The sequence below is a fragment of the Apodemus sylvaticus genome, chromosome 1, assembly GCF_947179515.1.
Source record: "Apodemus sylvaticus chromosome 1, mApoSyl1.1, whole genome shotgun sequence".
In the NCBI taxonomy this organism is placed as follows: Eukaryota; Metazoa; Chordata; class Mammalia; order Rodentia; family Muridae; genus Apodemus; species Apodemus sylvaticus.
In genome coordinates this window covers 187,807,976-187,835,480 of record NC_067472.1, presented here as the reverse complement: position 1 = coordinate 187,835,480, position 27,505 = coordinate 187,807,976, and the positions used below count along the sequence as shown (strand labels likewise).

Below are 27,505 nucleotides of genomic sequence, written 5' to 3'. Positions count from 1 at the left end.
GGTTACGTGTGACAAAATACCTGAAATTAGATAGTGAAGTTGTACAGTATTGTGAACAAATCAAAAGACGTTATAATCTAAACATTAAGATATAGTCAGTTTAAAACGTGGGTGTAGGTCCACGTGCCTATGATGTCAGCATTGGAAGGCAGATCCAGAATTCAAGACATCTTTGGATGTAGATAGGATTTTGAGGCCGGTCTGAGCTACATGAGACTCTGTCTGGGAATAGGAAACTAAACAATGTTGTCAGCTTAGTTCTATGACTTCATCTCAGTTTAAACACAGTTAGGGGAAGGTAGGTGCTGTTCCAGACTCACGGTGTGACCTTGGTCTCCCTTACTCAATAGCAGTGTGGTGTCATTGTGTGGCCTGCTACTCATCTATAAAGGGAATCTTCAAGCATGACCCTCCAACACAACACACGGGAGTATGATGGAGGCAACTCAAGAGAGACCATCTCTAGTCCATCAGCACAGATCATGGAGTCTAGATCGCTCTGGCAAGTTGGGGCTATGGCTGTTAACAAGCACGAGAAAGGTGACTCAGAACAAGTCGTTGCCTCCAGAAGTCTCTTCATACATCAAGAAAGGCGCTTCACTGGGTTTTCCTATTCCATTCACAGGGGACAGAAATGGGGACATGTGAGGACCTGAGGTCCATTGACTCTCCTCTCTCAGCCCCTTCAGCGGGACAGAAAGTGAATCTGGTATGGTGGGGGTATTTTGCCTGCCCCATTATTATTGGGAGTGAGGTCAATGTGCTCAGGAGCTACTGGGCTGTCCAAAGAGAAGTTCTGGAGGATGGTGGTGAAGAAAAGGAACAGTTCATTGCGGGCAATGCCTTCTCCCAGACAAACGCGCTTTCCTGTGGGCACACAGGACAAGTCACTTGAGCTTCGCGGCAGTGTATAACCTTTGTACGATTTCATCCCTAAACCCAGATGACCGCGGCCATCTCAATGAAAAATGAGATTGCCCCTTAACTTGCAATGAGAAGGACTATAAAGCAACCCTCCAGACCTCAAAAAATGCTTGGTGGATGGCTGGTGTTCACTTGTGAGAGTTGGATTTCTAAAGCTCTCTTTGCCCCAGAGGAAGAAGGAACAACGTGGAGTTGAGGGTGGGTAGGTGGGTGGTGGATGTGAACATTTATAAGATGATACCTTTAGGATTTTTGATTTTTCTCTTGAGGACAATGGCAGCCAGCTTGCAAAGCTATTGTGAGCAGAGTTAATGTTCATAATGACTCTTAAACTGACACCTGGCTGGCATGAGTAATTCTCTGTGAACCAGACACAGTGGTGGACCCCTGTAATTCTAGCACATGGGAAAGTTGACAGAAATGGGCGGTGACTTCAAAACTGGCTGCCTGGGCTGTATAGCAAGATTGACCCCCCGCCCATCTCAAAAAACTAACAGTAAGAGAAGGAAGGGAAGGAGAAGGGATAGGAAGGGGGAGGGGAGGAGGAGGAGGAAAGTAGAGCGGGTGAGAAGGAGAGAAAGGAGAAGAACACAGGAGAGTGTGGAGAAAGGAATGCTCCTATCAGTGTAGTGTGCTTATGTGGGAGTGCGGAAGATGTTTCTGGATCTCCCTGACCCACCCCCTCCTGTTCTCAGCCCTAGCGAAGAGCTTTAACAAGTTCCTATCCAAATAGTTCAGACAATTGAGAATGGTCGGGCCCATGTGATAAGGGGTCTGTACACCCACCAGGTTCTCCGAGGAAAGAGGAGCCCTTGCTGATTGGAACCTCAGAGCATGGCATGGAGCCTGGCATGGAGCACCACAGAGCAAGGGCAGACTGAAAACCCATACTTCAGTGATTCTTAGTCTGCACCCCCCTCCCTACCCCCAGGAGCTCCAGGTGTGGGAGGGATTTCTCAACAACCCCTGTGCCTGTTGTTGGGAAATTGTGGCTGTGTGGGAGTATTTAGGAAAAGCACCCCATCCCTTTGGGCATGTCCTTCCCAGAATTTAGGTGACATGAACTTAGAAATTTATGGAATAGCTCTCAGATGGTTCTCCTAGAACTGGTTGTGTGACCCAGACTTTTCCTGAACAGCTTAATAACTTCTCTCTCTCTCTCTCTCTCTCCACACACACACACACACACACACACACACACACACACACACACACACACACACTGTATGTATATATATACACACACAATGTCCCCAGGCCTGGAGCTGACGATTTGGACACCTTCCATAGCTCTTTGGCTCCATTTATTTTTTTTCTTGCGGGCCAGGGCAGTTGACATGCATGTTCTTACCCACCAGACACTATTTTTCTTTCACCTCACCCCGTTCTGCTTATTATTGTCTAAACTCCCTATTAGTTTTCTCTCTCCCCAGTCTATCCTCTCCTCCTCTTTCTTCCTTTCCCTTCTCTCCCCTCCCTCTTTCCCTCCCTCTCCATTTCACCTCTTTTTCCCTCTCTCCATTTCTCTCCCCCTCTCTCTTTTCCTTCCCTTCTCCATCCTCCTCTCCCTCTCTCCCTTCCTTCCTCTTTTTTCCCTCCCCTCTCTCCCTTTTCTTATTCTATTCCCCCCTCTCTCTTTTTTCCTTTGGTTTTTTGAGACAGGGTTTCTCTGTGTAGCTCTGGCTGTCCTGGAACTCACTCTGTAGACCAGGCTGGCCTCAAACTCAGAAATCCACCTGCCTCTGCCTCCCAAGTGCTGGGATTACAGGCGTGCACCACCACTGCCCAGCCCCTTCTCTTTTTCTACCTTTTCACCTTTCTCTCCTCCACCTATCCTCTTTCTCCCTCTCCTCTTTTCCCTCTCTCCCCTCCCTCTTCCTCTCTCTCCATCTCATCCCCTCTCTTCCCCTCTCCCCCTCCCCCCCTCTCCCCCTTTCACCCCTCTCTCCACTATCCCACCCCTCTCTCCCCTCCTATTCTTTCCTTGTCACGTGTTCATGTAAAAACCTCCTCTTTATACACCTTAGGACTATTTCTTACTCTGTTCCTCTCTCTCTTCATTTTCCATCACCCCTCCTTCTGCTCTTTCATTCTCAGCTCTTTGTCACACCCTTCTATCCCTCTTCTACTGCCCACTCCACTGTGTATCTGTCCTAAAATGCCATTCCCACCATGGTTTTCTTGTGTCCTGCTTTCAATTATTTTTTTTAAATTTTTTTTATTCGATATAATTTATTTACATTTCAAATGATTTCCCCTTTTCTATCCCCCCCACTCCCTGAAAGTCCCATAAGCCCCCTTCTCTTCCCCTGTCTTCCTACCCACCCCTTCCCACTTCCCCGTTCTGGTTTTGCTGAATACTGTTTCACTGAGCCTTTCCAGAACAAGGGGCCACTCCTCCTTTCTTCTTGTACTTCATTTGATGTGTGGATTATGTTTTGGGTATTCCAGTTTTCTAGGTTAAAAACAACTTATTAGTGAGTGCATACCATGATTCACCTTTTGAGTCTGGGTTACCTCACTTAGTATGATGTTCTCTAGGTCCATCCATTTGCCTAAGAATTTCATGAATTCATTGTTTCTAATGGCTGAATAGTACTCCATTGTGTAGATATACCACATTTTTTGCATCCACTCTTCTGTTGAGGGATACCTGGGTTCTTTCCAGCATCTGGAAATTATAAATAGGGCTGCTATGAACATAGTAGAGCATGTATCCTTATTACATGGTGGGGAATCCTCTGGATATATGCCCAGGAGTGGTATTGCAGGATCTTCTGGAAGTGAGGTGCCCAGTTTTCGGAGAAACCGCCAGACTGATTTCCAGAGTGGTTGTACCAATTTGCAACCCCACCAGCAGTGGAGGAGTGTCCCTCTTTCTCCACACCATCTCCAACACCTGCTGTCTCCTGAATTTTTAATTTTAGCCATTCTGACTGGTGTAAGATGAAATCTTAGGGTTGTTTTGATTTGCATTTCCCTAATGACTAATGAAGTTGAGCATTTTTTAAGATGCTTCTCCGCCATCTGAAGTTCTTCAGGTGAGAATTCTTTGTTTAACTCTGTACCCCATTTTTTAATAGGGTTGTTCGGTTTTCTGGAGTCTAACTTCTTGAGTTCTTTATATATATTGGATATTAGCCCTCTATCTGATGTAGGATTGGTGAAGATCTTTTCCCAATTTGTTGGTTGCCGATCTGTCCTCTTGATGGTGTCCTTTGCCTTACAGAAACTCTGTAACCTTATGAGGTCCCATTTGTCAATTCTTGCTCTTAGAGCATACGCTATTGGTGTTCTGTTCAGAAACTTTCTCCCTCTACCGATGTCCTCAAGGGTCTTCCCCAGTTTCTTTTCTATTAGCTTCAGAGTGTCTGGCTTTATGTGGAGGTCCTTGATCCATTTGGATTTGAGCTTAGTACAAGGAGACAAGGATGGATCAATTCGCATTCTTCTGCATGCTGACCTCCAGTTGAACCAGCACCATTTGTTGAAAAGGCTATCTTTTTTCCATTGGATGTTTTCAGCCTCTTTGTCGAGGATCAAGTGGCCATAGGTGTGTGGGTTCATTTCTGGATCTTCAATCCTGTTCCATTGATCCTCCTGCCTGTCACTGTACCAATACCATGCAGTTTTTAACACTATTGCTCTGTAGTATTGCTTGAGGTCAGGGATACTGATTCCCCCAGATTTTCTTTTGTTGCTGAGAATAGTTTTAGCTATCCTGGGTTTTTTTGTTGTTCCAGATGAATTTGATAATTGCTCTTTCTAACTCTGTGAAGAATTGAGTTGGGATTTTGATGGGTATTGCATTGAATCTGTAGATCACTTTTGGCAAGATGGCCATTTTAACTATATTGATTCTACCCATCCATGAGCATGGGAGGTTTTCCCATTTTTTGAGGTCTTCTTCCATTTCCTTCTTCAGAGTCTTGAAGTTCTTGTCACACAGATCTTTCACATGTTTGGTAAGAATCACCCCAAGATACTTTATACTGTTTGTGGCTATTGTGAAGGGGGTCATTTCCCTAATTTCTTTCTCAGCCTGCTTATCCTTTGAGTTTAGGAAGGCCACTGATTTGCTTGAGTTGATTTTATAATCTGCCACTTTGCTGAAGTGGTTTATCAGCTGTAGGAGCTCTCTAGTGGAGTTTTTTGGGTCACTTAGGTAGACTATCATGTCGTCTGCAAATTATGATAGTTTGACTTCTTCCTTTCCAATTTGTATCCCTTTGACCTCCTTATGTTGTCGAATTGCCCGAGCAAGTACCTCAAGTACAATATTGAAAAGATAAGGAGAAAGGGGGCAGACTTATCTGGTCCCTGATTTCAGTGGGATTGCTTCAAGTTTCTCTCCATTTAGTTTGATGCCAGCTACCAGTTTGCTGTATATTCCTTTTACTATGTTTAGGTATGGGCCTTGAATTCTGTTCTCTCCAAGACTTTAAGCATGAAAGGATGCTGAATTTTGTCAAATGCCTTTTCAGCATCCAATGAAATGACCATGTGGTTTTGTTCTTTGAGTTTGTTTATGTAGTGGATTGTATTGATGGATTTCCATGTATTGAACCAACCCTGAATTCCCGGGATAAAGCCTACTTGATCATGGTGGATGATCGTTTTGATGTGTTCTTGGATTCGGTTGGCAAGAATTTTATTGAGTATTTTTGCATCGATGTTCATAAGGGAAATTGGTCTGAAGTTCTCTTTCTTTGTTGGATCTTTGTGTGGCTTTGGTATCAGCGTAATTGTGGCTTCGTAGAAGGAATTGGGTAGTGTTCCTTCTGTTTCTATTTTGTGGAATAGTTTGAAGAGTATTGGTGTTAACTCTTCTTTGAAGGTCTGGTAGAATTCTGCACTGAAACCATCTGGTCCTGTGCTTTTTTTGGTTGGAAGACTTTCTATGACTCCTTCTATTTCTTTAGGCATTATGGGACTGTTTAGATGGTCTAGTTGGTCCTGATTTAATTTTGGTATTTGGTATCTGTCAAGGAAATTGTCCATTTCCTCCAGATTCTCCAGTTTTGTTCAGTACAGGCTCTTGTAGTAGGATCTGATGACTTTTTGGATTTCCTCAGTTTCCGTTGTTATATCTCCCTTTTCATTTCTAAGTTTGTTAATTTGGATACTTTCTCTGTGCCCTTTGGTCAGTCTGGCTAAGGGTTTATCTATCTTGTTGATTTTCTCAAAGAACCAGCTCCTGGTTTTGTTGATTTTTTTGTATGATTCTCTTTGTTTCTACTTGATTGATTTTGGCCCTGAGTTTGATGATTTCCTGCCTTCTACTCCTCCTGGGTGAAATAGCTTCTTTTTTGTTCTAGGGCTTTCAGGTGTGTCATTAAGCTGGTAATGAATGCTCTCTCCTTTTTCTTTTTGGAGGCACTCAGGGCTATGAGTTTTCCTCTTAGCACTGCTTTCATTGTGTCCCATAGATTTGGGTATGTTGTGTTTTCATTTTCATTGTGTTCTAAAAAGTCTTTAATTTCTTTCTTTATTTCTTCCTTGTCCAAGGTATCATTGAGTAGAGTATTGTTCAGTTTCCACGTGTATGTGGGTTTTCTGTTGTTTCTGTTGCTATTGAAGACCACTTTTACTCCATAGTGATCAGATAGGAGGCATGGGATTAGTTCGATCTTCTTATATTTGTTGAGGTCTGTCTTGTGACCAATTATATGGTCGATTTTGGAGACGGTACCATGAGGTGCTGAGAAAAGGTATATTCTTTTGTTTTAGGATAGAATGTTCTATATATATCTGTTAAATCTAATTGGTCCAAAGCTTCAATTAGTTTCATTGTGTCCATGTTTAGTTCCTGTTTTCCTGATCGGTCCATTGAGGAAAGTGCAGTGTTGAAGTCACCCACAATTATTGTGTTAGGTGCAATGTGTGCTTTGAGGTTTTTTTTTACATTTATTTTTTTTTATTCGATATAATTTATTTACATTTCAAATGATTTCCCCTTTTCTAGCCCCCCCCCCACTCCCCGAAAGTCCCGCAAACCCCTTTCTCTTCCCCTGTCCTCCCACCCACCCCTTCCCAGTTCCCCGTTCTGGTTTTGCTGAATACTGTTTCACTGAGTCTTTCCAGAACCAGGGGCCACTCCTCCTTTCTTCTTGTACCTCATTTGATGTGTGGATTATGTTTTGGGTATTCCAGTTTTCTAGGTTAAAAACAACTTATTAGTGAGTGCATACCATGATTCACCTTTTGAGTCTGGGTTACCTCACTTAGTATGATATTCTCTAGCTCCATCCATTTGCCTAAGAATTTCATGAATTCATTGTTTCTAATGGCTGAATAGTACTCCATTGTGTAGATATACCACATTTTTAGCATCCACTCTTCTGTTGAGGGATACCTGGGTTCTTTCCAGCATCTGGCAATTACAAATAGGGCTGCTATGAACATAGTAGAACATGTATCCTTATTACATGGTGGGGAGTCTTCTGGGTATATGCCCAGGAGTGGTATAGCAGGATCTTCTGCAAGTAAGGTGCCCAGTTTTCGGAGGAACCGCCAGACTGATTTCCAGAGTGGTTGTACCAATTTGCAACCCCACCAGCAGTGGAGGAGTGTTCCTCTTTCTCCACACCCTCTCCAACACCTGCTGTCTCCTGAATTTTTAATCTTAGCCATTCTGACTGGTGTAAGATGAAATCTTAGGGTTGTTTTGATTTGCATTTCCCTAATGACTAATGAAGTTGAGCATTTTTTAAGATGTTTCTCCGCCATCCGAAGTTCTTCAGGTGAGAATTCTTTGTTTAACTCTGTACCCCATTTTTTAATAGGGTTGTTTGGTTTTCTGGAGTCTAACTTCTTGAGTTCTTTATATATATTGGATATTAGCCCTCTATCTGATGTAGGATTGGTGAAGATCTTTTCCCAATTTGTTGGTTGCCGATTTGTCCTCTTGATGGTGTCCTTTGCCTTACAGAAACTTTGTAATTTTATGAGGTCCCATTTGTCAATTCTTGCTCTTAGAGCATACGCTATTGGTGTTGTGTTCAGAAACTTTCTCCCTGTACCGATGTCCTCAAGGGTCTTCCCCAATTTCTTTTCTATTAGCTTCAGAGTGTCTGGCTTTATGTGGAGGTCCTTGATCCATTTGGATTTGAGCTTAGTACAAGGAGACAAGGATGGATCAATTCGCATTCTTCTGCATGCTGACCTCCAGTTGAACCAGCACCATTTGTTGAAAAGGCTATCTTTTTTCCATTGGATGTTTTCGGCCTCTTTGTCGAGGATCAGGTGGCCATAGGTGTGTGGGTTCATTTCTGGATCTTCAATCCTGTTCCATTGATCCTCCTGCCTGTCACTGTACCAATACCATGCAGTTTTTAACACTATTGCTCTGTAGTATTGCTTGAGGTCAGGGATACTGATTCCCCCAGATTTCCTTTTGTTGCTGAGAATAGTTTTAGCTATCCTGGGTTTTTTGTTGTTCCAGATGAATTTGATAATTGCTCTTTCTAACTCTGTGAAGAATTGAGTTGGGATTTTGATGGGTATTGCATTGAATCTGTATAGTGCTTTAGGCAAAATGGCCATTTTAACTATATTGATTCTACTGATCCATGAGCATGGGAGGTTTTCCCATTTTTTGAGGTCTTCTTCCATTTCCTTCTTCAGAGTCTTGAAGTTCTTGTCATACAGATCTTTCACATGTTTGGTAAGAGTCACCCCAAGATACTTTATACTGTTTGTGGCTATTGTGAAGGGGGTCATTTCCCTAATTTCTTTCTCAGCCTGCTTATCCTTTGAGTATAGGAAGGCCACTGATTTGCTTGAGTTGATTTTATAACCTGCCACTTTGCTGAAGTGGTTTATCAGCTGTAGGAGCTCTCTAGTGGAGTTCTTTGGGTCACTTAGTTAGACGATCATGTCGTCTGCAAATAATGATAGTTTGACGTCTTCCTTTCCAATTTGTATCCCTTTGACCTCCTTATGTTGTCGAATTGCCCGAGCTAGTACCTCAAGTACAATATTGAAAAGATAAGGAGAAAGGGGGCAGCCTTGTCTGGTCCCTGATTTCAGTGGGATTGCTTCAAGTTTCTCTCCATTTAGTTTGATGCTGGCTACCGGTTTGCTGTATATTGCTTTTACTATGTTTAGGTATGGGCCTTGAATTCCTGTTCTCTCCAAGACTTTAAGCATGAAGGAATGCTGAATTTTGTCAAATGCTTTTTCAGCATCCAATGAAATGACCATGTGGTTTTGTTCTTTGAGTTTGTTTATGTAGTGGATTGTATTGATGGATTTCCGTATATTGAACCAACCCTGCATTCCCGGGATAAAGCCTACTTGATCATGGTGGATGATCGTTTTGATGTGTTCTTGGATTCGGTTGGCAAGAATTTTATTGAGTATTTTTGCATCGATGTTCATAAGGGAAGTTGGTCTGAAGTTCTCTTTCTTTGTTGGATCTTTGTGTGGCTTTGGTATCAGCGTAATTGTGGCTTCGTAGAAGGAATTGGGTAGTGTTCCTTCTGTTTCTATTTTGTGGAATAGTTTGAAGAGTATCGGTGTTAACTCTTCTTTGAAGGTCTGGTAGAATTCTGCACTGAAGCCATCTGGTCCTGTGCTTTTTTTGGTTGGAAGACTTTCTATGACTCCTTCTATTTCTTTAGGCATTATGGGACTGTTTAGATGGTCTAGTTGGTCCTGATTTAATTTTGGTATTTGGTATCTGTCAAGGAAATTGTCCATTTCCTCCAGATTCTCCAGTTGTGTTGAGTATAGGCTCTTGTAGTAGGATCTGATGATTTTTTGGATTTCCTCAGTTTCCGTTGTTATATCTCCCTTTTCATTTCTAAGTTTGTTAATTTGGATACTTTCTCTGTGCCCTTTTGTCATTCTGGCTAAGGGTTTATCTATCTTGTTGATTTTCTCAAAGAACCAGCTCCTGGTATTGTTGATTTTTTGTATGGTTCTCTTTGTTTCTACTTGATTGATTTCGGCCCTGAGTTTGATGATTTCCTGCCTTCTACTCCTCCTGGGCGAAATAGCTTCTTTTTGTTCTAAGGCTTTCAGGTGTGTCATTAAGCTGGTAATGTATGCTCTCTCCTTTTTCTTTTTGGAGGCACTCAGGGCTATGAGTTTTCCTCTTAGCACTGCTTTCATTGTGTCCCATAGATTTGGGTATGTTGTGTTTTCATTTTCATTGTGTTCTAAAAAGTCTTTAATTTCTTTCTTTATTTCTTCCTTGACCAAGGTATCATTGAGTAGAGTATTGTTCAGTTTCCACGTGTATGTGGGCTTTCTGTTGTTTCTGTTGCTATTGAAGGCCACTTTTACTCCATAGTGATCAGATAGGAGGCATGGGATTAGTTCGATCTTCTTATATTTGTTGAGGTCTGTCTTGTGACCAATTATATGGTCGATTTTGGAGAAGGTACCATGAGGTGCTGAGAAAAAGGTATATTCTTTTGTTTTAGGATAGAATGTTCTATATATATCTGTTAAATCTAATTGGTCCAAAGCTTCAATTAGTTTCATTGTGTCCCTGTTTAATTTCTGTTTTCCTGATCGGTCCATTGAGGAAAGTGCAGTGTTGAAGTCACCCACAATTATTGTGTTAGGTGCAAAGTGTGCTTTTAGTTTTAATAAAGTTTCTTTTACGAAAGAGGGTGCCCTTGCATTTCGTGCATAGATGTTCAGGATTGACAGTTCTTCTTTTTGTATTTTTCCTTTGAGCAGCAAGAAGTGTCCCTCAGGGTCTCTTTTGATGACTTTGGGTTGAAAGTCAATTTTATCTGAAATTAAAATGGCTACTCCAGCTTGTTTCCTGAGACCATTTGCTTGTAAAATTGTCTTCCAGCCTTTTACTCTAAGGTAGTGTTTGTCTTTGACCCTGAGGTGTGTTTCCTGTAAGCAGCAAAATGTAGGGTCCTGTTTACGTATCCATTCAGTTAGTCTGTGTCTTTTTATTGGGGCATTAAGTCCATTGATGTTAAGAGATATTAAGGAATAGTGATTGTTACTTCCTATCATTTTTGACGTTATTTTTTAAATTTGAATGCTTAACTTCTTTTGGGTTTGATGAAAGGTTACTATCTTGCTTTTTCCAGGGTGAAGTTTCCCTCCTTGTATTGGTGTTGTCCTCCTATTATCCTTTTTAGGGCCGGGTTTGTGGATAGATATTGGGTAAACTTGGTTTTGTCATGAAATATCTTAGTTTCTCCATCTATGGTGATTGAGTGTTTTGCTGGATATAGTAGTTTTGGTTGGCATTTGTGTTCTCTTAGAGTCTGCATGAGATCTGCCCAGGACCTTCTAGCCTTCATAGTCTCAGGTGAAAAGTCTGCTGTGATTCTGATAGGTCTTCCTTTATATGTTACTTGGCCTTTTTCTCTTACTGCCTTTAGTATTCTTTCTTTGTTTAGAACATTTGGTGTTTTGATTATTATGTGACGGAAAGTATTTCTGTTCTGCTCCAGTCTGTTTGGAGTTCTGTAGGCTTCTTGTATATTCATGGGCATCTCTCTCTTTAGGTTAGGGAAGTTTTCTTCCATAATTTTATTGAAGATGTTTGCTGGCCCTTTAAGTTGTAAATCTTCACTCTCATCTATGCCTATAATCCTTAGGTTTGGTCTTCTCATTGTGTCCTGGATTTCCTGGATATTTGGGGTTACAAGCTGTTTGCATTTTGCATTTTCTTTAACTGTTGAGTCCATGGTTTCTATGGAGTCTTCAGCATCTGAGATTCTTTCTTCTATCTCTTGTATTCTGTTGTTGATATTTGCATCTCTGTCCCCTGATTTCTTCCCAAGGCTTTCTATCTCCAAAGTTGTCTCCCTTTGAGTTTTCTTAGTTGTTTCTACTTCTGATTTTATATCCTGGATGGTTTTGCTTAGCTCCTTCACTTGCATGTTTGTGTTTTCCTGTAATTCTTTAAGAGATTTTTGTGTTTCGTCTTTCATGACCTCAGCCTGTTGACCAAAGTTCTCCTGTATTTCTTTAAAAGATTTTTGTGTTTCCTCTTTCATGACCTCAGCCTGTTGACCAAAGTTCTCCTGTATTTCTTTAAGTGTTTTTTGCATTTCCTCCTTGTTGGCTTTTGTATTCTCCTGGATTTCTTTCAATGATTTTTGTGTTTCCCTTGCAAGGGCTTCTAACTTTTGATCCATTTTCTCCTGAATTTCTTTATGTATGACCTTCATGTGTTCCTGTACCAGCATCATGACCAGTGATTTTAAATCCAAATCTTGTTTTACTGGTGTGATGGGGTATCCAGGACATGTTGGTAGAGGAGAATTGGGTTCAGATGTTGCCATATTGCCTTGATTTCTGTTAGTGACGTTCCTGCGTTTGCCTTTTGCCATCTAGTTCTCACTGGTGTTAGTTTATCTTGTCAGTGCTGGACTCACCAGTGCAAGCTGCCCCTTCCCAGTTGGCCTCTGGTGCACAGCTTACCTCCTGCACTGCTTGTAGACAGTGTGCTGCTGCCCAGGCTGTTCCGATCCCAAAGCAGGCACCCGAAGGCTCCCGCTGGGGCCCGCTGGATTCACTGGAGCACACTGACTTCTCCCAGCTGGCCGCCCGGAAGCCCAGCTAGCCACTTGCAGGACTTGGAGATGTAATGCTGCCGCCCAGACTGATCTGGATCCGGAAGCGGAGAGAGTAGAGCTAAGGGCTTCTGCCTGAGGCCTTGCCCCAGATTGTGTCTGTGGAGCAGATGGAGCCCGTGTGCACTCCCAGGGAGTGCCGACGGTGTATGCTACTGTGACCTCCCCTGTGTTCTGCTCACTCAGCTGGGCAGCCGATCCGCCAACCGGGCTGTCGCACACAAGGTTAGCCTGGCCGCCCAGTCCCTGAGTCCAGGCAAAAGCCTGGGAGGCCAAGGTCCGAGCAAAGTTCCCCTAGGGCTACGACTGTTAATTGGGTCTGCCAGGTGACTAGGATGGCGGGCGTGCGTGCCCGCGCTCCCTGAAAGCGCCGGGAGAGTCTGCTTTGCTAACAATCACCTGGGCGGGTTGACTCACAGATGGCCCACCAAGCCGCCCAGTTCTTGGGGTCAGTCCTGTGCCTTTTGGGGTCTGCACCCCCGCTTTGTTAGCCTTAGGCTATGCCTGTTACAGGTCTGCCCGCCTGAGCTCTCTGTCGTCCTGCAGGCAAAATGGCGGCGGCGTGCTCTCAGGCCTGGGCAAAAAACCTCCTGGCTGGGTTGGCACCCCGATGGCCCCCCGACCCGCCCAGGGCCTGGGTGCAGGCCAACGCCCGTCGGGCTCAGACCACCGCGGTGTTGGCCTCGGATTATGTTTGTGTACCTCAGTCTGTCCGATCCCTGGAGTATGGAACCACGATGGATGCACCTCTCCTGACTGGTGGGAGGCCGAGTTCTGAAGTGGCCTCCGTGCAGGAAAGGCGCCGCACAACTGCAGCTGCCTGCTGCCCGGCTGGTCAGCGAAGGTCAGTGGTCGTGGGCGCAGGGCCTAACTGGTCCCTGTGACGCCTTGGTTCCACTGCTGATGGCCCTTCAGCTGGAGCAGCCACTGCTGCCGCCGCCGCCGCCGCCGCCGCCGCCGCCGCCGCCGCCGCCGATCGTGCTTTGAGTTTTAGTAACGTTTCTTTTATAAAAGAGGGTGCCCTTGCATTTGGAGCATAGATGTTCAGGATTGAGAATTCTTCTTGTATTTTTCCTTTGACCAGCAAGAAGTGTCCCTCAGAGTCTCTTTTGATGACTTTAGGTTGAAAGTCAATTTTATCTGATATTAAAATGGCTACTCCAGCTTGTTTCCTGAGACCATTTGCTTGTAAAATTGTCTTCCAGCCTTTTACTCTAAGGTAGTGTTTGTCTTTGACCCTGAGGTGTGTTTCCTGTAAGCAGCAAAATGGAGGGTCCTGTTTACGTATCCATTCAGTTAGTCTGTGTCTTTTTATTGGGGCATTAAGTCCATTGATGTTAAGAGATATTAAGGAATAGTGATTGTTACTTCCTATCATTTTTGACGTTATTTTTTAAATTTGATTGCTTAACTTCTTTTGGGTTTGATGAAAGGTTACTATCTTGCTTTTTCCAGGGTGAAGTTTCCCTCCTTGTATTGGTGTTGTCCTCCTATTATCCTTTGTAGGGCTGGGTTTGTGGATAGATATTGGGTAAACTTGGTTTTGTCATGAAATATCTTAGTTTCTCCATCTATGGTGATTGAGAGTTTTGCTGGATATAGTAGTTTTGGTTGGCATTTGTGTTCTCTTAGAGTCTGCATGAGATCTGCCCAGGATCTTCTAGCCTTCATAGTCTCAGGTGAAAAGTCTGTTGTGATTCTGATAGGTCTTCCTTTATATGTTACTTGGCCTTTTTCTCTTACTGCCTTTAATATTCTTTCTTTGTTTAGAACATTTGGTGTTTTTATTATTATGTGACGGGAAGTATTTCTGTTCTGCTCCAGTCTGTTTGGAGTTCTGTAGGTTTCTTGTATATTCATGGGCATCTCTCTCTTTAGGTTAGGGATGTTTTCTTCCATAATTTTATTGAAGATATTTGCTGGCCCTTTAAGTTTTAAATCTTCACTCTCATCTATGCCTATAATCCTTAGGTCTGGTCTTCTCATTGTGTCCTGCATTTCCTGGATATTTTGGGTTACAAGCTTTTTGCATTTTGCATTTTCTTTAACTGTTGAGTCCATGGTTTCTATGGAATCTTCAGCATCTGAGATTCTTTCTTCTATCTCTTGTATCCTGTAGTTGATATTTGCATCTCTGTCCCCTGATTTCTTCCCAAGGCTTTCTATCTCCAAAGTTGTCTCCCTTTGAGTTTTCTTAGTTGTTTCTACTTCTGATTTTAGATCCTGGATGGTTTTGCTTAGCTCCTTCACTTGCTTGTTTGTGCTTTCCTGTAATTATGTTTGTGTACCTCAGTCTGTCCGATCTCTGGAGTCTGAAACCAAGATGGAGATGAGCCTCTCCTGACTGGCGGGAGGCCGAGTTCTGAAGTGGCTTCCTTGCAGCGAAAGGCGCCGCACAACAGCAGCTGCTTGCCGCCCGGCTGGTCAGCAAAGGTCCTCAATTCTATTGTCGTGACAAACATCCCAACAAAATCAACATGGATGAGGAAGGGGCCTCTCTTTGACTTACAATTTCAGAAAACTGACTTTCATGCCAGAGAAGTAAAAAAAAACAAAAAACAAAAAACAAAAAGCAAACCAAACAAACAAGCGCTGGGGACAGCAGGTCACTCCCACATCCACAGTCCAGAGCATGCTGCCTATTTCCGTGAAGCTCAGCTTAGATCTCGCCTCTCTTTCAGGGCCTCAGACAAAGACTAATGCCTCTCACAGTGGGCTGGGTCTTCCCGTATTAGTTAACATCCAAGGAGCAGACCATGCTAATGTAGGCAACTGCTCAACTGCAACTCTTTCCTCAGGTAATTCTATGTTTGCTTGTTGACATTTAGGACTGACTAGTACACCTTATCCCCTGGGCCTCCTGTTTCAGTTTCATTATCTATCATCCATTCTCCATCTGTACCCTTATCTCCATTCCTGCCTCCCTCTAAACTTACAACTATGGAATGGAGATATTCAGTTTCATCCAACTCCTTGTCCCCACACTAAATAAAGGTTAAATAGGGGAGAAAGCCAATACATCGGATATTTCAGGGTAGAGCTGAGCCCTGAGTCACTCAACTCTAAGGGGCTGGGGGTGTGGCTCAGTGGAGAGCTACTGTCTAGAATCCCCCAGTGAGGGCCTGGGGCGTGGCTCACTGGTAGAACCCCTGCCTAGCATTCCCCAGTGAGGGTCTGGGGGCGTGGCTCAGTGGTAGAGCCCCTGCCTAGAACCCCCCAGGAAGGGGCTGGGGGCGTGGCTCAGTGGAGAGCTACTGCCTGGAATCCCCCAGTGAGGGGCTGTGGCGTGGCTCAGTGGTAGAGCCCCGCCTAGAATCCCCCAGTGAGGGGCTGGGGATGTGACTCAGTGGTAGAGTCCCTGCTTAATATTTTCAAATTCTAGTTTCAATCATTACCACAGAATGAAAATGTCTAAGGAGTTCCTTCTTGGACTTTCCTTTATCTCCAAAGATAAGGAATCTATCTAGATGGGGTTTTTCATGGCAAGATCTGGTTAAAATGAATTCAATTTGGCACAAGGCTGCCCATATACATAACAGAAAATAACCTAACTTCATTAGTGGTGAACTGCAAACTGTATTGAGGTTATATTGCACCAGCAAGTAACTATTCTGCCAGCAAAAAACTGAATCACAGCCAAACATAGCAGCAGATCAATCCTAGGCTGCCAACTACTACAGCATGGCCAAGTGCGAGAAGAGTGAAGCTGGCTTAAAGTCAGGTTATAGCCACATGCTCAGCTCCAAATGCTCACCTCCTACCAACACTACTGTCTGCCGTAACTCCGAACTTTTGCTGGTTCAGGTTATTAACCATTAGGAATAGGTTCTTTGCTCAAGTAGATGGTCATGATTTTGATTTCTCTTGCAAGTTAACAAGCCAAGGAATATTTAAATGCAATTAGGGACACACATTTCAAGACATGCGCCATCTCCCCAAACCAAGCTCAGGGCACTGTGCATAGATGATGTTGTTGTTTCTTAAGAAAATGAATTTTCTCAGGTTTAGAGGTCTTTAAATACTCCTCCAAAAAGTCCTTCGGATCAGGATTCTTTGTTCAAGACTCCCCTCATGGGGCTGTAGCCATGGTAAATGGGATTGTTCAGGCAAGACAGCTGGGAGAGACTCAGTAAACAGGGACCTACTGCTGTTTGTGTCCCGGAGGGTGGGTCTGCCCTCTAGTGTCTTGGAAAGGAATCGCAGGTCTGCCTCACCAGTGGAGAAGGGCAGAAAAGCTTCACTTTTCTTCAGTGCTCCATTGGCATCCAGGAAGTGCTCAGGATTGAAGGTGTCTGGTTGTTCAAAGTACCGTGGGTCATGGAGAGCTGAACTCAGGATGGGGTACACCTCAGTGTTCTAGGAGAAGTTACAAGATACAAAGTTGTTAATATGCCCCGTCTCCCATATGCAAAACAGTCAGTTCCTAAGAAACACAGAATTCTGGGAAATCACAGACAGGGTGAGTTTGTTGATTAGGAGAGTGGCATGTGCTCATGGAGTAGCGATGAAGCATCACAGCTGGTCTCACCTTAGGGAGCAGGTAGCCTCGGAACAGTGTGTTTTGGGTGACTCTGTGTGGTAGACCAATGGGGGCGAGATCTGAAAATCTCTGAATCTCGTGGATGACTGCGTCAGTGTATGGCATTTTGGTGCGATCATCAAGAGTCGGTAGCCGGTGTGAGCCGATCACCTGATCAATCTCCTTTTGGACTTTCTCTGCATAGAAAGGGGAGACAATAGACAGTGCCCCCCTTCTCGGAGGCGATGCAAAGTGATCCTGCTTTCTGGGATCCAATAACCCAGGAACAGTTCAGAGCAAGGTGACTCTGCTGAGAAAGACACAGTGCCCTCTTGGGTGCACACACCTGTGCTTCTCTCAAGGACCCGTCTCTCCAACCATGCTTAGAGCATGTTACAGCCTCTTCTCAATAAGTGCCAGCTTTGCTTGTAAAAGAGAAAAGGACACCCCCCTCCCCCTCCCCCCGTAAGGAGCCATTTTGACTGTCAATCCCAAGTGAGGGCTGGAGGGGGAAAAGGCAAGAATGTAAGGAGTATTATCCTTATTCCTGCATACACAGGTCTACACACACACACACACACACACACACACACACACACACACGCACACGCGCACGCGCGCACACACACACACACACGCACACTCCTTTGCATGGAATTTACAGTTAAAAATCCAGGGGCTGGAGGGATGACTCAATGTTTAAGAACACTGGTTGCTCACGAGGGGGACCCAAGTTCAATTCCCAGCACCCAATTTAAGCCCACTCTCTGTAGTTCCAGGTCCATGTACTCTGACACCCTCACACAAATATATATCTGGCCAAAACACTAATGTATATTAAAGTAAAATAAATTTTAACATATAGGCTAATAATTTGATGCTATGTCCTCAGAAATAAAAAAAGGAAGTTAATTACTGTGTGCATAGCTTCCTATAAAATATGAATATGTTGGCTGAGGAAACGGTTCAGATAATAAGTGCACTTGACTTGCAGGCCTAACAGCCCGACTTTGATATCCAGAGTCCATGTGCAGGTGTAAGGAGAGAACAGAATACACAAAGGACTCCTTTCATGTCTACGTAGAGCTGTGGGAGGCAGGCTCACACTAGCTTCAAATCATTTTTAAAAAGTTAAAATGTGTATATGTAGGTCAAACAAGAAGAGGGTGAGCCAGTTAATAAAAGGAAAGATTGATGAGTGATGGAAATAGGATGTGAATTTTCCACCTATTACTTGCCATGCTAATCAATTAAAATTACTAATTGATTCATAAACAAAAAATGAGTGAACACAACTAACCAATGATCAATCGAATGTTAAATTTAATGACGATTAATAGGAATTAATAGATATATTGAAGGATAAATAAATCATAGATAAATCTTCTTCTTTTGTTTCCTCTTTCTTTCGTTCTTTGTTTTTTAAAAAAATATAGTCTAACAGGAGTCAAACTGAAAAAGGAGACTTCAGTTGAGAAAATGCCTCCATCACATTGTCTAGTAGGCAAAAGATCACTGAGTATTTTCCTGACTGATGATTTATTTTGCAAGTGCCATCCCTGAACAGCTGAAATGAGAAATCAGTCTGCACAAGAAAGTAATTCTATTCCTTCATGACCTCTTCGTCAGTGCCTGCCTCCAAGTTCATGTTTCATTTCCAGTCCTGACTAACATTCATGGTGTACTATAAGATATAAGATGAAATAAACTTTTCCTCTCTAAAAAATCATAGATAAATGAGTGAGTTATTAAGTGGATTCATGGAGAAATGGGTAGAGACAAGAAGGGTGAATTCAAAGGCCAGAAGGAAGGGCTAAGGAATGAAAAGATTGATGTTTCAATGGACCAATGAGCCAGTAACAACAGCCCACTCAAACATTCCTGATCAAAAATAAAACTCATGAGCTAATTAATCCAAATGAATGAGTGAGAGGCATGTTCTTGTGTGAATCAGAGATGAACAAATCAGGGATAAATAATCTATGGATATAGAGAAAGATGGGCAGGTGCTTCAAGGATTGATAATCTATGGATATAAAGATAGGTAGGTGACTATATGATTGGGTGAATAGGCTTATAGATGGATGGGTGGAAAATGTATGTATAAACAATAGATGTCTGGGTTAGTGAATGGAACGGTGAATGGTGAAGAGAGGATGGATAGAAAGATGAGTGCATGGATGGATGTAAGACAGAAGGAAAGAATGAAGGACAGGATGGACAGATGGACAGATGGGTCGATAGATGGATGAAGACAAAGAAAGAGGGAAGGAAGGTTGAATTGATGAATTGATGTATGTATGTATGTATGTACGTATGTGTATGTATGTATGTATGTATGTATGTATGTATGTAAAGACAAAAAACAGAAGGATGGAAGGAAGGTTTGATTGATGGGTGGATGGATGAATGGATGAATGGATGAATGGATGCAAACACAGAGAGACAGGAGGGAGGAAGGGTTGAATTGATGGATGGATAGATGTAAAGACAGAAAGACAGAAAGAGGTAAGGAAGGTTGGGTTGCTGGATAGCTGGATAGATGGATGGATGCAAATACAAAAAGACAGAAGGAGGTAAGGAAGGTTGGATGGATGGATGGATGGATGGATGGATGGATGGACAGATGGATGGATGCATGGATGTAAAGGCAAAGATAGAAGGAGGGAAGGAAGGATGAATTGATAGTAGGATCAACCTTTAAGTGATAGGAAGAAACAACAGAAAACGGGTCATCTGGTTCCTTGTTCACACACCACCACAGCACTGCTTTAGTTTAGAGGAAACCAAACAAATCCTTCAGAGCTCCAGATGTTAGAGGCCCATGTCTCTCTCATCCACACCAAGCCCTGCAGCCAAAGCTGAGCTGAAGATCGCCCAACTGCCCACCCGTGGCGCACCTGCAACATGGGGGTACTTGAGCATGAGCAGGAAGCCATAGCGGAGCGTGGTGCTGGTGGTCTCGGTGCCAGCAAAGAAGAGAGAGAGCACAGACATCATGAGGTTCTGGTGATGGAACTCTGTGTGGTGGCTGGACTTCTCCTGGTTCCAGATGGGAGAGAGAAAAGAGGGTCGGGGTGATTAGATCCTCGCAATAAGATGCATGTGCCTTTCTAGTCACTGTGCTTGTGTCTCACACTACCTGGACCAATAAGCGTGTGCTGCCTCAGCAGTTCACACCACTTGTCTTATTGACTCTTAGCCTCTTTTTATTCAGACTTCACCTGACTCCTTTGCTCTTTAGAATCTCACTTCTCTCTCTTTTTTATTTCTAGCTCTTTTTAAAAAGGTTTTCTTTATGTATATTCATACGTATGTGACTGTGAGTGCCTGCTGTGTGTGTGTGTGTGTGTGTGTGTGTGTGTCTGTCAGTGGCTCTGTGTGTCTGTATTTTCCAGAAAAGCTAGGAGACAGCATTGGAGTCCGTGGAGCTGGAGTTAAATATGATTATGAGCAGCCTCAGGCAGGATTTGGGAAAGGAACCCTGGTCATCTGCCACAGTAGACAGTGTTTCTAAACCATGAGCCATCTCTCTAGACTCTGGTCTTGTCTGCTTTTTATTCTTTGCCCTGTGTTTCTCCTCAGCCACACCCCTGCTCTTTCTCTATGTCATTTTCTCCTCTCTTCCTCTTTCCTGCCATATGTTCTGCATCTCTTCCACTCTGTTTCCTCACCATCCTCCCTCCCCTCCCCTCTTTTCCTCTGATGCCATCCCATCCTTCATTATCATCCGCCCCCTCTCTCATCCATGCAGGACCAACCTTCTCCATGCGCAGAAGGTAGGCATCAATGAAGTCCCGTGAAGCGCTGGGGTCCAAGGTGGCCCTGTGCTTCTCCACATTCTGACCAATGTAGTCAAGGATTTCCTGCAGGTTTTTGGAGATTTGTTTGTGGGTGCCAGGAAAGTACTTCAGGACAGCAGAGAAGAGCTCAAACACCTGCAAGAGGAAGGGCCCAGGAGGTCACCTAGAGCTATTGTGTCACAGGAAGTAGGCAGAGTTCCTAGGTACTTCAGATTTCATGAAGCAAAACACACACATCCCACACCGCCCCACACTCCATATACATATGTATGTATATGTGTATGTGTGTATGTAATGTATGTGTGTATGTATGAATGTCTGTCTGTATGTGTTTATATGTATATATGTATATATGCGTATGTTTATGTGTATGTATGTATGTATATATGTATATGGAGTGTATGGTATCTATATCTATTATCTATCACCTGTCAATCTATCTATCTATCTATCTTTCTATCTATCTATCTATCTATCTATCTATCTATCTATCTATCTATCTATCTATCTATCTATCATACATATACCTGTTTTTGAACTGTAGCTCTGAATCGTCTCTAACCTTTGTCCTGAATTCTATGTATTTCTCTTGTCCTTTCCTCTGTGCTCCTTCCCAACCCCCTTTGCTGAATTGTCTTTGTTTTAATTTGTGGGTTGGGGAGGTCACAGAGTCTCATTTAAGCAAGACTGGCCTTAAACTCAGTATGTACCCAAGGATCACCCTGAATTTCTGGTCCCCCAGCCTCCATCACCCAAATGCTGGAATTTCATGTTTTGTATACTACCAAACCCAGGATATACAGTGCTGGGGATGAACCCAGGGGATCAGGCATGAAAATATGGTATTCTGTCTTCTGAACTACATCTCCATAACCCATCATTGTTTTCGTCATGTCTGGATGGCTCTGCATTTCTACATTCAGGTCTCTCTAACCTGTTAAACATGCACCCTCCCTGCCTCCAGGTCTCAGCCTCTTTAATTCTCCATGTTGTCTCTGTTTTTCTTCCAACCCTAAGACACTCGCTCCTTTACCCACAAAGCAATCTCTTGTTTCCTTTGCCTTGGATATGTTTATTTTCACTCCCACTGACCTGGCTGGACAATGAGCTCATGAGGGAAAATGTCTGATAGATCAGATCCAGCAGATGCAGGAACTGGTGGTCTTTGTAGTCAAAGCGCTCTCCAAAGACAATGGAGCAGATGATGTTTTCTGCGATTGACTGGAAGAAGAAGGTGGGGTTCAGGGGAGCTCCTGGAGGGTGAGGAGGCAAGACAGGAGACAGGATATAGAACTAGGAGAATATTTGAGTTTATTCCCATCTAGTGAGACACCACTCACTACTCAAAGAACAACAACAGCTAACCTCATTAGCACATATGATGGACCAAGCCCTCTTCTCAGCACTCAATGCATAATTTTGTTCGATTTTCCCAGGCTATAGCACATAAGACACAGTGTTGTTAGCATACAGACAGGGTAGCTAAGTTCACTAAGATAACACAGCTACTCACATCTGGGGGCAGGATTTAGGTCCCCAGGGGCTGAGAGGGACAGCATGTATAGTTAGTTTCCACAATGCACATTCTCCCTGGTCACCTTCTGACTCTGAGCTGATAGGTAATTCCCAGTGGCAGGAAAGGACAGAGAAAGATTCAGGGATTACCTGTGTGGATTCACAAGCCCTGAATACTCCACTCCCATCTGCCAGTCTTCCCCCATCCCTTCTCAGACTTCTAGACTCTGTAGTGTTTCAGAAGCCATGAAGACCTACTATCTTTCTCAGGCCAGGTTCAGTCTTGGACCCACCCAGGTGGCTGGAGAGTTGCTGTCTGTCCAACAGTATTGGACCCTTGTTGTGCTCTCCCTGGGTCTAGCCTTTCTTCCTTTCCTGCTTTTGCATTGACATCACTTCAGCTCTCCTGAGAAATGTCAATAAGAGACAGCAAATGCATGGGTAGTGGTGACACACACCTGTAATCTCAGCACTTGGGAGGCAGAGGCAGGCGGATTTCTGGGTTCCAGGACAGCCTGGTCTACAGAGTGAGTTCCCAGACAGCCAGGACTACACAGAGAAACCCTGTCTTGGAAGAAAAAGAAAAAAGAAAAAAGAGAAAAGAGACAGCAAATGCCTTCTGTAAAGAAATGGAGCTGCAAATCACAGTCTGTGTCTCCAAGATGCCCCTGTTATAAGAAATCATGAAGGACCAAGAAGTGCCTCAGAATTCTACCAAACTACAACTCCCATGAGCCTCTGTGCTCACTGATTCCCATCAGCACAAAAACAAGGAGAAATTACAGTTTCTGCTTTAAACATGTCTACAGTTGTTCCTTCTTTCTTCATTTTCATTTACCTAAGCTCTACACTTGCCTTTGACTAAGACCAGTGGTTGTCAACCATGATCCCTTGGATTTCAAACAATGCAGTGGTTGCCTGAGTCCATTAGAAAACACAGACATTTACATTATGATTCCTAACAGTAGCAAAATTACAGTTATGAAGTAGCAACAAAAATAGTTTTAAGGTTGAGGAGTTACCACAACACAAGGAACTGTATTAAAGGGTCACAGCATTAGGAAGGTTGAGAACCATGGGACTAAGACTATTGTAGGGCAGGGGGGACATGAGGACGGTTAAGTCAAGGTGGCCTTGAACTCTATATGTTGTAGAAGATGACCTTGAAAATGTCAGCATTCTGCCTCCACCTCTGGACTTCAGGGATTGCAGTCACACTCCTCCATGACAACTATATATGGTACTGAAAGCACTCTCCAACTCACCCACAACTACAGTGTAAACCAGGACCTCACAATGTGAACAGGACTGGCCTTGAACTCATGACCATCTTGTCTCAGCCTTCTGAGTTCCAAGATGACAAGTGTACACCAATCCTAGCCAACTGACAGATAAAATTAATTCAAAAATTGATTCTCTGTACACAAGTGACCAGCATGGTTAATCTATGTCTCTGAGATATTTGTGGATAATATAAACCTCACTTTTCTTTTTCTGTCTCTGTAATTTTCTCTCTCCACATTTATTCATATCCGGCCTTTCATTCCCTCATCTCATTTATGTCTCTACTGTCTTTCTCTACTCTTGTGTGTCTCTTTCTTTGGTTGTGCCCTCATATTATCTTTATGCACACTTTCCAAGATTCACCCTTGTATTTCTTCAGTTCAATCACCAAACATTGGGCCTCTTCCTTTATCCGCTCCTCCACACTCTGTTTTCCCATCCCAGAGTCTCTCATGGTGGCCAGAGAGAATCTCCGAAGGGTCTTCCACCGTTCCCCATTGGCAAAGATCACACCTAAGAAAGTAGGGGAAGCATGGTTGGATAGGTCACACTGGAAGTTCAGAGAATCCCAAGTCCATCCCCACAGCTCAGGTCCCACCTCTCAGACTCACCTTCCTGGGCCACATTCTCCTCTCCACCCTGTCCCATATCTCACCATATCCTTGAACAATTGGATCAAGCACAGCAACTGTTCCCCGGCCAGAGAAAGCCTCCGCTTGGTCCACCAGAGCCTCCCTTATGGTATCTGTCCCGCATAACATGACCACAGGCCTCAGTCCCAGGTGTACTGTGAATACATCTCCATATTTTTCTTGAAGCTGCCAAACCATAAGGGCACCAGGATTATGGCTAGTCAGCAAGACATTGTTGTTAAACTGTTAAAATTCTTAGATATAGATTGATAAATAGGCATCTCTTGTCCTGGCCATCTTTCCCCTTCTGAGAGGTGAACGGTTACTTCACCACCTAACAGGTCTGCACTGTTGGTTGTATGTTCTAATCGATGCACCAGAACGTAGAGTTTAAGTAGGGCTCTAAACACATGACTACAAACTCAGTCTTGAGGAGGTAGAAGTCATAGAATGAGTAGTTATGTTTGGGTATATATTCAGTTGGAGGTCTTCCTGGAATACCCAAGGCCCAATCTTAAAACAAAATAAATAGATATGGATCTATATATAGATATAAATATAGATACAGATGTAGCTATAGACCCATGACCATGCCCTTCAGTCTGGCCAGCAGTTCCTAGTATCTCATCTAGAAACTATCCTTTCTGTGAACTCAGCTTTAACGTGATCAATGCCTCCTGAAAACAGTCAGAGAGAATGGCCCTGGCCCATCCACTGGGTTACGTGGGTGGGGAAATGGATGACCTCTGTTGTTGGTCCTGACTGTAAAACATGTCTACAGTACAGATTGGGAAACTACCTAGCAGTACAACCATCTCTGGGCAACTACAGGGAATTGTTCCCAGGAATATATAAACCTTCTAGTGCTGAAAGCCCTTGAATAGAATGGTGCACATTTGCAAATAACCTACCCTCATTCTCTTGGGACTTTTAGCTCAGTCTAGATTTCCATGCAGCTAATATAAATTAGATGCTATGGAAGTGGTCATGGAATGTGTTCTATGAAAAAGCTCTATATGCTTGACATTGATGTATTTGTGATTTTAGGTGGTGTCACAGCACCATAACTTATGGAACAGTGCAATAACAATCTACAGATCAGATAAAAGCTATTATATAAAACTTGACGGAGGATCATGAGTTTGTCATTAGCCTGGGAAAAGTAGGCCAACCTTGTCTCAAAAGCTATATAAAAATGAATGATTAGGCCACTGAATCCAGGTGGCTGGTCTGTTAAAAGGAGGTCAGGAAGTTGGGATTGCTGCCACTATATCTGCTTTTTCAATAGGACACAAGGTCATGGACAGTCATTGACTATTAATGAACAAGTGATAATTTAACATGAAATATCACTTGTGAAGCAACAATACAGAGACCGGAAAAGATGGTGCCAGTGTTCTTGGCTTGGATGGTGCATGGTGTTTATAACCAGTTAGTCCTACCTACCTGCCCACCTACTCACCCCACCTCTTGCCCTTCCTCTCCTCCTCTTTGTTTGGAACACCTCAAGCTAATCTCTTTTTTTGGCATGAACAAAACCTAGAACTAATGCCTCTGACATTTTTATTTCTCTTCTAGAAAAGACAAGCCCTGAGAAGTGAACCTATACACTCACATCTCAATACCTTCATCCCTCTCGCACTCCAAGCATAGTGCCCAAAACAGTTCCAACACAGGAAGACTTGCTTGCCCATCATGAGACAGCATGCTATTTTTCACTCAGTGACCTTCCCACCTGAGCCTACAGCCTGGAAGGAGTCCCTTGCTCTTCCTGCTGAGTGACCTCCTAGAGAAAACAAGGGCTAAGCCCACAGGGCTCTGGCCCTGTGCATGACTCACCTGCATGAAAGAGTTCAGAAGGCCCCTTCTGTCCATCTGCAAGAGGTTCCCCAAGAAGGGCAGGGGATGAGGTCCAGGTGGGAAGTGGTCATGTGTCTTTGGCTGACTTTGGCTGACTAAGAATAGCAAGAAGCCTGCGGTGAGAGCGAGGAGGAGCAGGACACTGACCTCCATGTTCCTGGTGTAACCACCGCTGACTTCAGTGCACACTCCAGCAAGAGCTTTTACAGAGAACCCGCCTCCCTACTCACTTATGCAACTCCAGCTGTTCCTGTCCCCGTCTCATCACTGTCCAGGTATGTGAGCACCCATACTTCCTGTTTGGGCTGCTGGTGACCTGCTCACTCCCCATTCCCTTATCCCAACCCGAGATGTTGGCAAAGACATCATGAAATAGATACACAGGACAAAAGGGTATTGGGAGTAACACACTTTGATTTCTGCATTTGTCAGCTCAGTTTTATCTGTGTATTTACTCAGGCATGGACCCATGTGTGCTGCATATGTGAAGGAATGCTTCTTTTTTCCCATTTATCTATCTATCTATCTATCTATCTATCTATCTATCTATCTATCTATCTATCTATCTATCATCTATCTATCTATCATTTAATTAGTTAATTAAATTATTTTACATCCCAATCATTGCCTCCTCCTCAAAATCCTCCCACCACATAGTCCTTCCACCCTTCCATCCCTCCTCTTCTCCTTTGAGAGGGCGAGGCCCCCACTGGGTATCTGCCTACCCTGGCACATTATGTCTCTGCATCCATTCTTCAGTTGAGAGACATCTGGATTGCTTCCAGTTTCTGGCTATTTTGAATAAATCTGCCATGAACAACGTGGAGGAAGTGTCCCTGGGCATCTTTTGGGTAATTGCCCAGAAGTGGCATAGCTAGGTCTTCAGGTAGAGCTATTCCTAATATTTTGAGAAGTGGCCAAATTGATTTCCAGAGCAAATGTGCATGCATGGTCTTCTGTGTTCTACACATATGCTTACACGTGTACACATGTGTGTGTGTGAGTGTGTGTGTTTGTGTGTCTGTCTCCTGTGTTGGTTTAAAGATAAGATTTCTCTGGGTAGCCATGACTGTCCTGTTACTTGCTCTATAGACCAGTCTGGTCTCCAACTCAGAGAACCTCCTATCTCTGACTCCTGAATGTTAAGATTCACAATGCATGCACAGCTCACAAGCATATTGGTCCATTGTGAAGCTACTCTGTATGTTCTTAGTTTTGTGTGTCAGTGGTAGATAGAAGTAGAATTGCATGTTACTGTGTGATTCTCACTGTGTTTGTACAAACCCCAACCCCAGTGCAGATGTGATTTCTCCAGAGTCCCCATTGCACTCTCTAACCTGTGACAGCCACAGATGGGGAGCAAAGGAAGAAAGGATGGGAGAAAGAGATACAGTTATGGTGAGGCTC

At 43.6% G+C, this 27,505-nt stretch overlaps 1 protein-coding gene across 1 annotated transcript; it reads right to left on the bottom strand.

The window, feature by feature from the left end:
• Window positions 1–685: 685 nt before the first annotated feature.
• LOC127683025 (cytochrome P450 2B19-like) lies at window positions 686–26,251 on the bottom strand. Its single transcript, XM_052179877.1, has 9 exons — window positions 26,078–26,251; window positions 24,262–24,424; window positions 23,970–24,119; window positions 21,900–22,060; window positions 20,766–20,942; window positions 19,905–20,046; window positions 17,014–17,201; window positions 16,700–16,841; window positions 686–867 (listed from the first exon to the last, which is right to left on the bottom strand). Exons 1-9 carry the CDS (start codon window positions 26,249–26,251, stop codon window positions 686–688), a joined length of 1,479 nt encoding a protein of 492 aa, XP_052035837.1.
• Between the last annotated feature and the right edge of the window lie 1,254 nt (window positions 26,252–27,505).